At 64.3% G+C, this 17,090-nt stretch overlaps 2 protein-coding genes across 4 annotated transcripts in view; one reads left to right on the forward strand and one right to left on the reverse strand.

Moving 5' to 3' along the window:
• The window catches only part of RPL38 (ribosomal protein L38), a 488,213-nt gene that overhangs the window by 386,221 nt on the left and 84,902 nt on the right, over positions 1–17,090 (forward strand). The gene's annotated exons all lie outside the window — the stretch shown is intronic.
• SDK2 (sidekick cell adhesion molecule 2) overlaps positions 1–17,090 on the reverse strand; it is a 55,109-nt gene that overhangs the window by 16,380 nt on the left and 21,639 nt on the right. For both annotated transcript variants that reach the window (XM_075441149.1, XM_075441150.1), the window contains exons 2-13: positions 15,405–15,564; positions 6,725–6,831; positions 5,591–5,738; positions 4,683–4,816; positions 3,090–3,201; positions 2,708–2,898; positions 2,276–2,359; positions 2,010–2,204; positions 1,678–1,794; positions 1,339–1,506; positions 433–535; positions 54–230 (exon numbers count right to left, since the gene is read on the reverse strand). In XM_075441149.1, the coding sequence (XP_075297264.1) occupies positions 54–230; positions 433–535; positions 1,339–1,506; positions 1,678–1,794; positions 2,010–2,204; positions 2,276–2,359; positions 2,708–2,898; positions 3,090–3,201; positions 4,683–4,816; positions 5,591–5,738; positions 6,725–6,831; positions 15,405–15,564 (1,696 nt within the window). The remainder of the gene's footprint in view (positions 1–53; positions 231–432; positions 536–1,338; positions 1,507–1,677; positions 1,795–2,009; positions 2,205–2,275; positions 2,360–2,707; positions 2,899–3,089; positions 3,202–4,682; positions 4,817–5,590; positions 5,739–6,724; positions 6,832–15,404; positions 15,565–17,090) is intronic.

Raw genomic sequence — 17,090 nt, forward strand, 5'->3', positions numbered from 1 at the left:
GGGGGCACAGCGCGGGGTGTGGGGTGCTGGTGGGGGTGAAGGGGGGGTCTCACCGGACGCGGAGGTGGGCGCTGCGCGAGTCGTTGCCCCCAGCCGAGACCACCTTGCAGGTGTAGGTGCCGATGTCGCCCGACCAGGTCTGGGAGACGTGGAGGGTGCCCACCTCGTCCAGGCGCACCCGCGGGCCGCTCTCCGGGCTCAGCGGCACCCCGTCCTTCTCCCAGACGTACCTGTGCCGGGGGGGGGACACCCAGGAGTGCTGGCACCCCGCACCCCCCGCAAGGAGAGGGGACCGGGGGTCCCACCGGTGTGCCGGGTTCCCGGGGCTCATGGCACCAGGTGGCACTGCAGGACCAGCAGCGTGGGGCTGGGGACCACGGCACCCACCCAGCACCCACCCACCCGCTCCCTCCCCAGCCCCGTCGCACACACCTGACGTCCACGCTGGGGTCGTGGGTGACCCCGCAGCTCATGACGGCCTTGGTGCCCTTGATGACGCTCTGGTCCCGCGGAGGGTCGGTGATGCGGGTCCTCGCTGCGGGGGGACGGGATGAGGCACTGGCACTGCAGTGGCAGTGGTGGCATCGGCGGGGGGGGCACCCCAAGCTTGCACCCACCCAAACCGACCAGCCGCTGCATGCCAGTGCCTATCCTTGCTAAGACCAATGGTCTCCTGGGGTGCCTCACGAGGAGTGTGGACAGCAGGGCGAGGGAGGTTCTCCTCCCCCTCTGCTCTGCCCTGGTGAGGCCCCATCTGCAGTGCTGTGTCCAGTGCTGGGCTCCCCAGTTCAAGAAGGATGAGAAGCTACTGGAGAGAGCCCAGTGCAGGGCTACGAGGATGAGGAGGGGACTGGAGCATCTCTCCTACGAGGAGAGGCTGAGGGAGCTGGGCTTGTTCAGCCTGGAGAAGAGAAGGCTGAGAGGGGACCTTCGAAATGCCTCGAAATATCTGCAGGGTGGGGGTCAGGAGGATGGGGCCAGACTCTTTCCAGTGGTGCCCAGCGACAGGACAAGGGGCAACGGGCACAAACTGAAGCCGAGGAAGCTCCAGCTGAACCTGAGGAAGAACTTCTTCCCTCTGAGGGTGACGGAGCCCTGGCCCAGGCTGCCCAGGGAGGCTGTGGAGTCTCCTTCTCTGGAGATATTCCAGCCCCGCCTGGCCGTGGTGCTGTGCAGCCTGCTGTGGGTGACCCTGCTTGGGCAGGGGGTTGGGCTGGGTGACCCACAGAGCTCCCTGCCAACCCCCACCATTCTGTGATTCTGTGATTCTGTGATCCTTAGCATCCCCAGAGAGCTCCATCCCACCGGGTGACACGGGCGCGCTGGCCGGTGCCTTACCCCAGACGACCAGGTCAGCAGACGCCTCGTCCACGCCGCGGGAGTTGGTGGCCAGGCAGGCGTAGGTGCCGGCGTCGGCGAGGTGCGCGGGGCTGACGAGCAGGCTGCCCGACTCCAGCAGCGTGAAACGCGGGAGCTGCACCGAGCCACTGGCCAGGATCCGCTCCCCTGCGTGACACGGGGAGCCCCATCAGCGCCCCGGTCACCAGCCGAGCCTGGTGGCCACAGCGGCGGAAGAAGATGTCCCAGGGCCACGCGGGTAGGCAGGGATGGGCAGGGCAGACACAGGACTCGGAGGGCAGCCTTGCCCCCGCCCCAGTGCCCCCCCAGCCCCTTTACCTTTCTGCCATGTGATGGCCGGGCGCGGAGCCCCCGAGGTCTCGCAGTTGAGGATGACGGACATGCCGTCAATCACCGTGCTGTCCTGGGGACCCTTGGTGATGTTGGGGGCGATGCCTGCGGGGCGGACAGACACACAGCCACCCCTGAAGCCCTTCCCGCTGCCCAGCCTGGAGCTGACCCGCTCCAGGGGTAATCCCATCCCCATGGAAGGGTTTCCCGGGATCCCCGAGCCCTCCGTTGAGCCCAGCCGGGGGGTCCCAGGCACACCCCACCCACCACCCAGGTAGGGCACCCCAGGTTCCAGGGCTGGGGGGGCAACTGGCACCTACTGGTCACAGCCAAGTACGTGGTGGTCTGCACCTCGCCGGCCGCGTTGCGGGCGAAGCACTGGAACATGCCGGTGTCGTCGGGGAGCAGCCCGCTGATCTGCAGGCTGCCGTCTGCCAGCAGCTGGAAGCGGGACAGCTTCTCCAGGCGGAGGAGGGCAGCGTCCTTGTACCAGGCCATCGCGGGGGAGGGGACGCCTGCAAGGACCAGGGCCACGTCAGGCATGGTGCCGCGGCGGCACAGCGAGAGCGGCTGGGGAGAAGCTCACCTTTGGCTTGGCAGGGGATGGCCACCACCTTCTCCATCTCGGCCGTGATGTGCCTCTCCGGCTCCTTGATGAACTGCGGCGGCTCTGCAAAGGGAAGCCCAGCGACGGGCGGTAAGAGCTGGGGTCCTCCAGACCCACCATCAAACCACCCCAGTGACTCCTGCTGGTCGCTTCCATGCAATGGGAACCTCTGCGATGGGCGGTAAGAGCCGAGGTTCTCCAGACCCACCGTCAAACCACCCCAGTGACTCCCACCTATCTCTTCCCTGCAATGGGAACCCATGCGATGGGCGGTAAGAGCCGGGGTCCTCCAGACCCACCATCAAACCACTCCAGTGACTCCTGCCTGTCGCTTCCCACCTCAGCCCCGACGCTGAGACCACCCCAACTCATTGCACAGGTGGCTTGGGCTGCCCGCAGCCAGGGTCTCACCCAGGACAGAGAGGTAGGCGCCCTCGGCCACGGCGGGCACGCTGCTGCTGCGGAGCACGGCCTCGCACTCGTAGTAGCCGCTGTCGCTCAGCGCGGGGTTGAGGATGGTGAGCCGGCGGCTGTAGTCGCTGATGCCGCTGGAGAGGGGCACCCCGTCCTTCTTCCAGATGATGTGCAGCTTGATCAGCGGCCTGGGGGGGGCCAGGAGCATGTCGAGAGCCAGCCCCAGCACCCCCGGACCCCGCCGGATCCCCACCTCTCTCCACCCTGCAGGACCCAGGAGCCATGGTGGGAAGAGACCTGGGGGCACCCAACCCTGGGGCCGGGCAATGCCAGCGGGGAGATGCCCCGTCCCCATCCCACCCATCCCGCCGCTACTCACCTGGCGTTGGCCACGCACTCCATGGTCACCTCTGAGGTCCCAGCCACCACGCTGGTGTTCCTGGGTGGGACAATGATGGTGGGTGCGATGGGATCAGCAGGGCCACCCACGTCTGGGGAGAAGGAGGCCAGAGGGACAGCCATCAGCACCCGCTGACGGGGCTCCCAGAGCCCTGTGCCCGCTCTGCCTGGCAGGGAGAAGACAAAGCTGGCAGAGACCAAAGGACCACAGGCTCTGCTCTCCTGCGGGAAGGGTGGGCAGGTCCAGCCCATCACCTCGGCATCAGGGTGCCTTCGCAGCTCTCCCTAAGCCCTCTCCTCCCACGGGAGCCTGTGGCACCCCGTGGCACCCGCCCGGCCCCCAGCCTGCGCGGCCGCGCCAGCTGGCAGGGAGGAGGGAGAAGGGGAGTCTATAAAGCAAAATGATTGCAACAATAAAAAACCCTCATGTAGGCGCTGTAAAAACGCGATCGGCTCGAAAGCTGCTGATATAGCTGAATCCATAAACGCGGGCTCCAGGTCGTTTATCGCGCACCGGGACGCCGAGGCACGGAAAAACAGATTAATGGCACAGGAGGGGCTGGGGGACAGGCAGAGCCCTCCGCGGGAAGGGATAAACCCCCCCACGGGCAGCGGGAGGGGAGACGGGATGAGGGAAGCGGGAGGACCGATGCCACGCTGGGGCATCTTCGCCGGGATGGGCTGTCACCACCTGCACCTCGGGGGCTGGGGGACCCTCGGTCGGGTCCTGCAGGGTCCAAAGGGGCTGGAGCGACGGAGCCATAGGGGTGAGAGAGTCCAGCGGAGGGCAACGAGGATGAGGAGGGGACTGGAGCATCTCTCCTACGAAGAGAGGCTGAGGGAGCTGGGCTTGTTCAGCCTGGAGAAGAGAAGGCTGAGAGGGGACCTTAGAAATGCCTCTAAATATCTGCAGGGTGGGGGTCAGGAGCACGGGGCCAGACTCTTTCCAGTGGTGCCCAGCGACAGGACAAGGGGCAACGGGCACAAACTGAAGCTGAGGAAGCTCCAGCTGAACCCAAGGAAGAACTTCTTCCCTCTGAGGGTGACGGAGCCCTGGCCCAGGCTGCCCAGGGAGGCTGTGGAGTCTCCTTCTCTGGAGATATTCCAGCCCCGCCTGGCCGCGGTGCTGTGCAGCCTGCTGTGGGTGACCCTGCTTGGGCAGGGGGTTGGGCTGGGTGACCCACAGAGGGCCCTGCCAACCCCCACCATGCTGTGTGATTCTGTGTGACCCCCAGGCAGGGACCGACCCAGAGCAGCGTGGGCTTAGAGGGGAGCACGGCCAGGGCGTCCGGCGGCAAAGCTGCTCCCTTTGGGGTTACCTTGCGCCGCCCCATCCCAAGTCCTGGGACACGGCTGGATCCAGCCCCACTGGCGGGGCCGGAGCGGGAGGCTCTGCCCAGGATGCAATTAGCGCCTGCAGCACAGCCCAAAGTGCCTAAATAAATTTTGAGGCGGCTGAACTGTTAAGTCAGCAGAAGCCGGAGCCTCTGAAGAGATTTACTGCAAATTAAACTTGGGGGCGAGCCAGGCAGCACAGGGGGAGCGGGGCCGGGGCGATGCCCCCCGCACTCACTGGCCACGGTCAGCGTGATGGGCTGGCTCGTCTTGTTGTCCCCGTTCTTGTCATTCACCGCCTGCACGTAGTAACGTCCCGCGTCGGGGGCCACCGTGGAGAGGATGACGAGGGTGTTCTCCAGCGTGATGGCTCTGCAGGGATGAGCGGGCGGCGTGAGGCGGGGATGCGAACCCGACGGGGACACCAATGTGGGGAGCGGGGGCCCTTGATCCCCCACCCAGCACCCACACTGGCCTCGGGGCACCTACATGGGATGGGCACGGTCCCCAGCCTTCCTGCCGCCTGCCCCCAGGTCACCGGACAGGAGCTCAGCTCGGCCACCAGCCCCACGCAAGCTCCAGGACCGTGTCGGCACCGAGCTCCACATCCCCCACACCGAGCGGAGCACATCGGACAGAGCAGATTAATAGGACTTTTTTTTTTTTATGGAAAGATCTAATCTGCCGGAAACATAAAATGGTTTGGGGAATATTTTTTTTACCATTAAATATGAGATAAAGCAGTTTTATCTCCTCAATCCCGCTTTGCAAATAGAAAGGAGACCAGTTCAATTCCTGCATAATGTGGGTTACAAATTCAATTCCCGCACGCCGCGTCGGCCAGCGCCGGGCTCGCCGTGCCGGCACCGCCGGGGCCTGCCGCAGCCCCACGGGGACGCCTGGCACACGCGTGTGTGCCGTGCCCAGCTCACCCACCTTCCTCCCTCTCCTTTTCATTCCTTGTTTTTAAATCCACCTCCCCAGTGACAAACGGAGCCATCAGTCTGCCTCCAGGTTTTCGCACAACGCGCTCAAGGCGTCGGTTAAACATCCTTATGGCAAGGACAACAGCTGCCGAGGGAAACGCAGCCCCTCCGGAGGTTGGGGGATGCTGGGGGGTCCCGGGGGGATGCCAGGGGTACTCACATGCGGCTGCTGGGGGAGATTTTCCTTCCGTCGCGAAACCAGGTGACCTGGGGCTGGGGGAAGCTGGCGATGCGGGGCGCGCGGATGACGGCCGCCTCCCCGTGGGACACGCTCTGCTGCGTCTCGCCGTCCTCGAAGCTCCCCATGTCTGCGGGACGCGCGGGAGAACGATGTCAGGGGCTGGCAAGGGGCCGCGATGAGCCCGGGGACACAGCAGGATCCGGCCCCGGGTCCAGCGGGGGAGCAGGCTGGAGGCTACGGGGATGGGCTCCCCTGGGGATGCTCTGGGGTCTGCTTTCGGCTCCCCTCCTCGGCTGGGGGGCTCGGCCAGCACAGGGCATGGTGGGGTGGTGGGCTGCTCCCGCGTGCCGGGGGCTGTGCTCGCAGCAGGATCCGTCCCAGCAGTACCCACACAGCCCCATCGCCCGCACGCCAGACTGCGGACCCCTGCCCGCGTGTCCCCCATCAAGGATGGGGCTCAGCCCCGGCACCTCTCCCGGCCCCAACCCGCAGCCCAGCGCTGGGCACATCCCGGCACGACCTCGGCTCCACGGGCGAGGTTGGGGCACCCACTGCCACCCCCCCAGCTGGCCGGTCGCCGGCGGCAGGCACGCAGCAGCTGAGGAGAGCAGAGCGAAGCAGGGTGCACGGAGAAGCGGGGGGCTGGGGATTTTTATTGACTTCCCTTAATTGCCGTAATTAAAAACATGTAAAGAATCTTTTTTTAACGACTTTGCCATTATCATTAGTTGTTGGCACAGCTGCCTTATTAATTTCTCATTAGCTTCCTGATTTGTCACTGCTCCTCGGGAAGGGGTGTAAGGGGACGGGACTGGGGGCACCCCAGAGGGAAGGGGTGGCAGAGAGGGGCAGGTCCCCCGGGGCACAGAGCCAGCCTCCCGGACCCCAGCACCCTCCCGTCCTGATTAAACCCCCCCGTGGTGCCTCTGCATCCCCCCCCCAGCGCAGACCCCCGAGTTCTGACCCATCCTGCAGGGCTCTGCTCATCTGCGGGACCCGTGCCGAGCTGCCAGCCCGGCTGTCCCCGCTCCGACGCCGACCCCCCTGGCTGGGTGTCCCAGGATGGGTGTCCCCAGCCGGTTCCCATCCCCCCTGAGCCGGGCTGTCACTTACAGGCCACCTGCACTTCGGTCTGGCGCTGCAGCAGGGCTCCCATCCGGTTGCGGACGATGCAGCGGTAGAAGCCGGCGTGCGTGCGGTCCAGCGATGTGATCATGTACCTATGGGAGAGAGAGAGGAGCCGGCTCAGCGGTGGGGGAGGACAGCCAAGTGACCGTGCCGACCCCCGGGAGAGACTGCAGGTCCCCCATGAGCCCCTCGCTTACTGCTGGGGAGCAACCCCTGTGCCCTGCCCTGAGGAGCAGCTGCTGGAGGTGTGTGTAGAATAGAATAGAAGGGACTTTAAAGCTCATCTGGTTCCAACCCCTCCTGCCATGAGCAGGGACATCTTCCACCAGCCCAGGCTACTCAGAGCTCCATCCAACCTGGCCTTGAACCCTGCCAGGGAGGGGGCAGCCACAGCTTCTCTGGGCAACCTGGGCCAGGGCTTCACCACCCTCATGGGGAAGAATTTCTTTCTAATCTCTAATCTCAATCTGCCCTCTGTTAGCTTAGAGCCATTCCCCCTTGTCCTATCACTGCACCCCCTTGTGAAAAGCCCCTCTCCATCCTTCCTGTCGGCCCCTCCAGGCACTGGCAGCTGCTCTAAGGTCACCCCGGAGCCTTCTCTTCTCCAGGCTGAGCAGCCCCAGCTCCCTCAGCCTGTCCTCGGAGGAGAGGGGCTCCAGCCCTCGGATCATTTCCGTGGCCTCCTCTGGCCCCGCTCCAACACATCCCTGTCCTTCTGATGTTGGGGGCTCCAGAGCTGGACGCAGGACTCCAGGTGGGGTCTGACGAGAGCGGAGTCAAGGGGCAGAATCCCCCCCCTCGCCCTGCTGCCCACGCTGCTCTCGATGCAGCCCAGGGTACGGGTGGCTTTCTGGGCTGCCAGCGCACATTGCCAGCTGATGTTGAGCTTCCCACCCACCAGTACCCCCAAGTCCTTCTCCTCAGGGCTGCTCTGGAGCCGCTCTCCGCCCAGCCTGTGCTTGTGTTTGGGATTGCACACATATGTGTGTGTCCATGCAGGCAGTATGTGTGTGCACACGCACACGCTGGGGAGACAACACAGCGTCCCTCGCTGCCACGGAGGGACTCCTGGCCACGCTCCGCTCCGCCGCGGCGCAGCCGCCTTATCATCCGCAGCGCCCGCCCGGCAGCTGATGAGCAGACAAAGGAATCACCCCACCTCGACTCGCCCACCGCCCCCGAGCATCGCCCCGGCCCCCAAGCCGGACCCCGCTGCCAGCAGACCTCCCTGAGCCGTCCCACCCCCAGGAGGGGTGCAGGCACTCCTGCTCCATCACCCCCCAGAACAGGCTGGACCCCCCGTGGAGGGGGGGATGCGGGCAGGCGCTGCAGCATCGCCTTCATGGTGGGGAGAGCTCCAAGATAAAGCAGCGAGGGAATAACTCAGCAAGCTCAACCCTCCCTGCCCCAAATCTAATCTTGCATTAAAACCCGCCGCGGGCTGTTTCGGCAGAGCTTTGTTTGTTCTTTCGATAACCGAGCGTAAATTAAACTTCCATAAGACACGAGGAGCACATCCCCTCCGCTGGGAAACGCGACGGGCCCCTGTGCCCACCTCCCCGGTGCTGGGGACATGGGGCTCCCGTCTTGCCCAGTGGCACCACCGAGCTGGGGTGGGCACGGCGGGGCTGGCGTCAAACCCGCTGACCCCCACCCACATGGCGTGCCGGGGGCTCACCCATCCACGTGGGAGAAGGGAAGATGCTCTCCGGGAATGAGTCCTCGAGTGTCACAGCTGATATTTAAAAGTGATTCCCCAGAGGCTTTAAATAAGATATTTCAGTTCGGCGGAGCTGTCGGGAACGGATGCGGACACCAGGAACAACGGGCCGGCTCTCCTTGCAGTGTCCTCGTTAAGGAATCGCACGCACGCACCGTGACTCCAAACCACACACGTGCATGCAGGTGGACGGACAGACGGACACTCGCCGATGCTCACCGGCCCGCTCCGCAGCGGAGGGGCACGCGTGGTCCCCACACAGACCCCCTCCCCCATGCATCCCCCCGCCACGTCCCCTCCAAACCCTCATCCCGGGGAAGGGATCGGGGCAAAGCCCCCGGTGCAGCCCACGAGCCGCCCACCACCCCCGCCGTCAGGGCTCGCAGACCCCCGCGCACGCAGCACCCACCGATGCTCGGCCCCACCGCAGCGCCCTGTCCCCCCACGCCGGGAGCCGGGGGCAGGGACACCTCAGTGGGCACCGGGGAGCCTTCACCCCCTCGGCGGGGACACCCCCGCAGCCCCATTTAGCGGGGCATCATCCCCACGCCGCCGGAGCTGGAGGAGCTATTAAGGAGCCGAGCTTTTCACACACCTAAGAGGCTGAAAATAGCTGGGAGAAAGGAAATCAATTACTGGGCACAGCCTGGCCCGCAGTCATTAACCAGAGACGAGCGGAGACTTTATTCTCCACCGCTCGGCTTCCACGGGCGCTTTCATCCAAGGCCACTCTGATTTGATTTCCTTCCCCCATCGCGCCGGGCTCTGCGGGGACGGGAGCCGATCTCGCCCCCTCGCAGGGAGAAGGGAAGGGTGCAGCCCCAGCACCCCGCGCAGCCCCTTCCCCAGTTTGGGCAATGGGAGCTGTCACGAGCCACGGCTGCTCCTCGGTGGCCAGGAGCCCCCGGCCCCTCCACGCAAGCTCCTTGGCTCGGGATCGATCCTGCTGCAGAGCCTCGGCCGGGTCGCTGTGCCCGTCCCCCAGCCCGCGGAGCGTCCCTGAGCCGGGACGGAGGTCTGGCCGCACGCCCGGCGCAGCCCTTGCTGCTGACTCCACCGTTTCGGGGGCTCGTTGGGGTTGGTTTTCATAGACAAGAGGTCGACAGGGCACCGTCTGCGGGGAAGAGCACTTCCGAAGCCAGGCCTGACCCGCGCTTCAAAAATAAATGCGCTGATGGAAAGCAGCGTCGGTCCCCAGGCTCGGTCAGGAAGCGGCTGTGCCACGCTCGGCCCCGGGGTCAGGAGCGGGGTCTGGAGCCAGGAGCCCGGTGCCGGGGTACCGGCGGAAGGCTTTGGCATGGATCGCTCTGACAGATGGATGGGCTGCGTGTCGGGAACGCCGAACCCCCCCATCCACCTGCCCAGCAGCTCCGCCGCGGCGAGGCAGGGCAGGGGCACATCAGCCATGGCCCCCCCTCACCATCCAACCCTGGCGAGGCACCGGCAGCACCGACACGCTCGGCACCCCGGGCTGTCACCGCCGGGTTGCTCGCAGCCCCCGCGCTCCGGCAGAGCGATGCCCCAGCCTTGGCTGACGCTCCCAGCTCTATTATTGTAGGGTTGCTGCGAAGCGTGGGGCTGACGCAGCCGAATTATTATTAGATTGAGGGGGTGGAGAGGGGCCGGGAAAAGCATCAGCCAAAGGATTTGATCCATCAAATTGAAAACCAGAAGAGTGCAGAAATCTGTGTGGCTCTTCCAACGCCACCCAGTAACAGCAGCAGCTGGATCGGATTTGGGATACAAGCACATTGGCACGGTCCCCTTTGATTAATATCCTGTATAACGACTAATTAATTCTAGAGGGGACATGTATTTGAATAGTTACTGCACGATAATGAAATGTCAAGTGAGCATTAAAACACACTTAGTAAAGGTTTAACGACTCCCAGCATCTGAGCCATGCGTCCCAGCGCCCGCACCCAGCCCCGGCGCTGGGCGGCCGCTCAATATGTTTTTAAATAACATACCCCCCCACCCCACCCTGGTATTTCACCAGCCCTCATTAACTGTATTATTGGAGCTCAATTAGCTCCTGATTGGAGAGGGCTCTGATTTGACACCCGTGGCCGGAATCATCACCTCTCCGCTTGCCAGAAGCATTTTCCTTTGGTCAGGGGAATCCGGCGCGTGCCGGCGGCCCTGTAAATCGCCACCTCGGTTGGCCCTGCCACAGCAACGAGCCGTTTAATAATTAATGCCCACATATCAATCTGCCTCCTTCCTGCCGAGCAAGGCAGAGAGCAAGTGCACAAACCTCAATCCATGCTGCGGCATCCGGAAGGCTCCGGCATGTCCCTCACCGGGAGCTCGGCCACCACCCAGCTCGGGTGGCATCCCCAGGTCTGAGACCCCTCCGCCAGCCTCCCCGTGTCCCCCCCAAAGCCAAATCAGGCAGTGGGAAAGGCAGGAGCAGCATGAGCATCACCAGCAAAGCCCACCCGGTGCTGCCCGGTACCGGCTGGGTGCTGCCTCACCGGCACTGCCGGGGGCTTTGCCAAACACGAAGCCGGGCAGACCGGAGCCCCAGGCACCAGGAGCTCACTGCTGGGCTCCCACTCAGCCCAGCTGCACCCCCTCTCCGATGTTCATCAGCTCCTATTAATTACATCACTGAATGGCAATTAGCCATTAGGGGAGAGGGCTGTGCTTCACACCTGGGCTGGCAGAGCAGGGACGTGGTCCCAACTGAGCAGTGGCACAGGTCGGGGTGCCAGCAGGGAGCCGGGGGTCAGCTGCCCCGTTTGCCCCCAGATCTGCATTTTTGAGAGGGTCCCGGCTCCGTATTTTCCATAATTTGGAGCCAAAGTAGAGGTATCAAACACCTGGGGTCCTCAAACGGCCGTAAAAGCTTGGCAGGGTCCGGTGTGTGCAGCATACCCTGCTCCCTGCATCGCTGGGGGACGCGCACCCCAAAACATCCCAGCAACGGGGGAGGGGATCGAAACAGCCCCAAATCTGCCCCTCCTGGGTGAGCCTATGCGGGACGGCTCCCATCCACCCCCCCATGCACGGAGGCAGATGGGGATGGGTACGAGGCACCAAAGCGGGGTCTGGGCGAGGGGCCGTGGGGCTGCGGGGTGCCCCCCAAGCCCAGGGCAGCGGCGGGAGGCTCGGCCGTGCCAGCCCTGCTCTGCTGGGGGGACGTGCGGGGAGCAAGCGTCGGAGACGGGATTACGCCTTCCCGGGCTCTGAGCTCCCGGCAAAGGGGCTCTGGGTGCTGGGGGGGGGCAGGGGAGCCTTCAGCAGCTGCTGGGCTCCCGCACCAGCTGCCGAGGGACGTGGGGAGAGGAACCGGGGCTGATTTAGGAGGTAGAAGATGCATCTCTACGGATGGGAGTCTGTCCAGAGGTAATCTATGCGTAAGGTAATTTCCGACGGCAGCAGGGCTCGATGCAACCCTTAATAGGACAATCTCATGTGATAAATTACCAGACCCAACTAATCTGCATGTTAAATTTCTTGTATGAGAAATAAATATCCGCAATTCACCAGAGAAGCGCTTTCCTTCCGAGGATTTCATTAAAGACATCAAGCTGCCTGATTTGCATGTTATGATTCCTCGTACGAGTAGAAGTCAGGCTCTGAAGAGCTCGCAGGAGAGCCCGGCACCGGCGAGATTATGCACGGAAAAACAGAGCTGGCCCTGGAGAGCGCAGCGCCGTCGTGCCAGGGCATGGGAGCAGAGCGTGCCGGCGAGCTTCCACCGCCCGCCCGCCCTGCCGCCACCCTAACGAAGTCACGACGGGCATCCGAGGGGACGGGGGCTTGCTGCGGGGTTCCCAGGCGGGGGATGCAGCTGGGGTCCCATGGGAGAGCCACCTCCATGCACCCCACACCAGCGGCAGCAAGGGAGGCAGCAAGCAGGCGAAGGCAGGCTGGTCCCTGATCCCCTGCGGTCCCCAGGGACGCTCCCGAGGGACATAGCTACACACACACAGAGCCAGGCTGGTTCCTGGTCCCCTGTGGTCCCCAGGGATGCTTCCAAGGGGATATGGCTACACACACACAGAGCCAGGCTGGTTCCTGATCCCCTGTGGTCCCCAGGGATGCTCCCAAGGGGATATGGCTACACACACACAGAGCCAGGCTGGTTCCTGATCCCCTGTGGTCCCCAGGGATGCTCCCAAGGGGATATGGCTACACACACACAGAGCCAGGCTGGTTCCTGATCCCCTGTGGTCCCCAGGGATGCTCCCGAGGGATACGGCTCCATGCAGTCACACACCCAGGCTGGTCCCCGATCCCTCTCTGGCCCCTGATCACACTTGATCCCCAGGGATGCTCCTGAGGGAGGACGTCTCCGCATGCGCTTGGTGCCAGGCTGGTCCCTGATCCCCCTGCATCCCCAGGGATGCTCCCGAGGGGTCGGCTCCACCCGCATGCAGAGGCTCAGCCTTGGCCCCCGCCGGCTCGGGGCCGGGGCCCTGCCGAGCCCGTTCTCCACCTGCCCTTCGGCGCACGCCAACAAGTCGCTCCGGTGGCAAGCTGGCGGCTGCATCGCTGCGGGAAGGACAGGGCAGTCGCCATGGAAACACGCTGCCAAAGTGGGAAAGCGGCTCCTTCCCTTAAAACGCGGCGTGAGGTCCTCTGACCAACGGACGAGGGTGAACTGGTTTGTGGGGAGCGCGGGTTCGGGGGGCTGCGAGCCCCAGCCCCTAAAAAAATGGATAAATGCACAAGGGCAATAGCAGCCGGCAGCGTCGGTGGGCTGCCCCGCTGCGGGGGAGGATTTGGGGACGAGCAGTGAGGATGCCAAGGACAAAGCGCTCGGTGACACGATGTCCCAGCTGGGAACCGTGGGGCGATGCCACCGAGCCCGGCTGGCTCCAGGGGCATGGCCCTGCTGCAAAGCACAGGGCATCCCGTCACGGGCACGGCCAGGCCCCAGGGAAGGTCCCTGCTGCCCCCGGAGTGGGGACACGCCAGGGGCACCGTGCCAGCCCCGAGCTGGGAGGGGCTGGCTGCACCCCGCATCCCTCACCCACGCTGCCAACGCACCCGCAGCCATTCCCGACCCCCGCACGGACAGGAGCATCCCCGAGCCTCCCTGGCCATCGGCACCAGCCCTCCCCTCTCCAAGGACTACTCTGTTTCTAAACTTGTTAACTTTTAATTACTACCTTACCACTGCCTGAGCAGGCTGGCTCCGTGCCACCGACATCTCTATTAAAATTCAATTTCTGCCCATCATCACTAATTCTGGTGCTTCGCCTTCCTCAGCGGCAGCCTTCAATCGTGGCCAAGACGTCCGAGCTCTCATCTCGAGGCGTTCAACCCCCGCGGGGACGCGGGGACAGGCAGCGCGCGCCGGGCAGGACGAAGCCGATGCCGGCGGGTTGCGTCCTCGCCGCGGCAAGGCTGGGTTAAAGCCAGGCAGCGATTTGCATAGAGGCTGTTTGCTTCATTAGCCGCCGCTGGGTTTGTTTGGGTTTTCCCCCACGTGTTTGTTTATTTTTTCGCTTCCTTCCTTAATCCTTCCTGGCTGGAAGCTGGAGCCGGAGGTGGGGGCCAGCGGCTCCGGGGAGAGGGAGTCACCTTGGCGCGGGACGCGGGGCTCCGGCGCTGCCGGCATCCCAGAGCAGCGCAGAGACGTGAGCGTTGGCCTCTTTCCTATGGAAGGGTAAACTGAGGCACGGAGCGAGCCCCAGGAGCAGAAGCCAGGAGCCCCCGTTCTGGGTTCAGAGGTGACCCCAGCTCCCCGACCCGCTCCAGGGATGGGGCAGAGCCCGGGCTTGAGGTCCTGACGCCTTTCTCCTGCCCAGCGCTGTGCGGCTGCTCCAGAGGAGCCCCCGCACGGGCTCTGCGTCCCCCCACCCCGCTGTCACCCCCACCAAAGGGCTGACTTCTTGCGTTATTCCCACTCCAGCCAGGTGGGAGCTGCTGGAGCTGCGGGGTTCAACAGGTCTCTGAGCTTCGACACCGGGGCTAAGGACAAGGGACCTGTCCCACGGGGCACTGGGGACATCACAGAGCTGGGGCCACCATGGTGCGGTGGGGGACAGCCCCCATTGTCCCCAAGGATGGCCACTGCTCCAGCCCCTGGCCGGGGAGGGGACCCAGCACCTGGCATGGCACACAGTGCCAAGGAGGGGACCCAGCACCCAGCTGGGGAGGGGACCCAGCACCCAGCACGGCACACGGTGCCAAGGAGGGGACACAACACCTGGCACGGCACATGGTGCCGGGGAGGGGACCCAGCACCCAGCTGGGGAAGGGACCCAGCACCCAGCATGGCACACAGTGCTGAGGAGGGGACTCAACACCCAGCTGGGGAGGGGACCCAGCACCCGGCACGGCACACGGTGCCAGGGAGGGGACCCAGCACCCAGCTGGGGAGGGGACCCAGCACCCGGCACGGCACACGGTGCTGAGGAGGGGACCCAACACCCGGCATGGCACACGGTGCCAGGGAGGGGACGTCACCCAGCCACGCTGTCTGCGTTCCTGGCATCCCAGCGCAGCCCCGCGTTGCTACAGCAACACGAAGCCTTCGGATTCAATGCCTTTCAAGGGGGAACGGCTTGTCTGGGACTGAATTATTGATTAAAACAGAGAGGATGACACACGCACGCAGAACAGACGGCAAGAGGTGCCCGGCTTGATTTAACGGCGAGCTCCAAGCAGGCAGCGACGCGGGGCCGGCCGCTCTGCGGCAGGATTGCTCGGCGCACGGGGCTGGATGCCCAAACGCGGGGCGATCGCTCCTGCCGCCCTTTCTCGCTCCTTCCCCGGGTCAGGCCGTTCTCGGGGAGCCACGAGCCAGCCGTGCTCCGCAGCCCGGCGTTAACCCCGCTCCGGGCAAACGCCTCCTCCCCGATGTCGACCTGTTTAACCCCACCATTTGCTCTCCCAAGGGAGGCGGCAGCTCCCGGCGTGCCTGGGACCCCTCGCTGGGGTCCGGCGATGCCCGCTGTGCCACGGCGGCTGCCGGCGCGGACTCACCGGTACTCCAGGGAGAACTTGGTCAGCTCCCGGCTGTTGTGCAGCCACTTGAACTCGAGGGGCCAGCTGCCTTCCGCCATGCACGTCAGGACCAGGCGGTTCCCCTCCAGGTGGACCTGGCTCCTCACCGGCTCCGTCTTGAAGTACGGCGAGACATCGTCTGCGGAGAGCGGAGGGAAAGGGGCTGAGACACGCCTGGCCCCACAACCTGCCCGGCCCCACAACCTGCCCAGCCCCACAGCCTGCCCGCCCCACGGCAGCGGGACCACTTCATCACCCGCACGGCCGTAACCCAGCAGCAGGCGGGCAGGGGGATGCTGGTGGCCACCTTCCCGTCCCCCTGTCCCAGCCAGGGCCCCCAGACCCCTCCACTGGCCATTTCCCCCCCCCGCCCCGAGCCATTTCCCAAGCCTATCGACAAGGGCTTAGCCCATCCAGGGCTTCTCTAAGCCGCTTGCTTTGCTTTATTCCCGGCTGCCTTTGTAGTGCTGCAGAAGCACGGAGCTTTTAACTCGGGGGGCGAAGGGGGCGGAGGGGCTGGGAGCGGAACGAGACATAAACACTTACTCCTCTCCTGGTTTATTTGCTAAGTAAAACTATAAATCGAAACACACAGCTCCATTTTCTGCTTAACAAATGGAAGCCCTTTTACTTCAAAGACACATTCATATTCCCCAGCAGCTTTCAAGTGCGCTTTCAATCACAGCTTCGGGTTTTTTCTTTGGGGTAGGGCTCTGCTTTCTGCTGTGCGCGAGCTGAATTCCTGCCAGGGCTCTCCGTGCCGTGAGCCGGCACCAAAGCAGCGCCCGTGCCCATGGGCTCAGCCTGCTCCGCTGCCCCACTGCCCTGGGAGGTGTCACGAGGAGCTCAGAGGCACCCAGATCATGCCAGACCCAGACTGGGGGTCCCTCTCCCCTCCTCGCCGGCAGTGCCCGGCTCCCGCACACCCTGGGGTGCCCACTTGCCGCACCCGACTGCAGATGCCTGTCTGATTTACGCCCGGCTGCCCTGTCCCGCCTGTCCCCGGGCTGGGCATGGTGCTGCTCCACACCAGGCAAGGCAGGAGCAGCTCGTGGCTCCTTAATTCACCCCTCCTCTCCGACTTCCAGCAGTGCTGGCTGGCGCGGGCAGCCCGTACCCCGGTGCATCGGGATTCTTGCAAAGCAGGCGTGGGGCACCGGGGCCAAACCCCACCAGCCCCAGACACCGCAGGGGCCGAGGGGTGCCCATGGGCAGCACGGCCAGCTCGGTGCCCCGGCCTGGGGGGTCGGCACTGGTGTGGTTTAACCCGGCAGCTGGCAACTCAGCACCAGACAGCCGCTCGCTCACCCCTCCCCTTCCCCCCAGAGAGACGGGGAGGAAAAGGGAAAAAAGGGAAAACTTCTGGGTTGAGATAAAGACAGTTTAATAAGGTAACAAAGGAAATACTAATCCTAATAATACTACTAATAATGAGTATTCAAAACAAACTATACACAGTTTTCTCACCACCCGACGACCAGTTAGCAGCCAGTCCCTGAGCAGCGATCGCACAACCTGGAAATGGCGAATTCCGTGAATTTCCCGGAAGTTTGAACCCATGGAACAGAGAAGAGCAAATTCCTGCCCCCCCCCCCCCCCCCCCCGGCCAATCCCCATTCATAAGCTGAGCGTGCCATCTATGGTACGGGGTATTTCCACCGGCCA

Source organism: Opisthocomus hoazin, chromosome 21 (genome assembly GCF_030867145.1).
Source record: "Opisthocomus hoazin isolate bOpiHoa1 chromosome 21, bOpiHoa1.hap1, whole genome shotgun sequence".
NCBI classification, from domain to species: Eukaryota; Metazoa; Chordata; class Aves; order Opisthocomiformes; family Opisthocomidae; genus Opisthocomus; species Opisthocomus hoazin.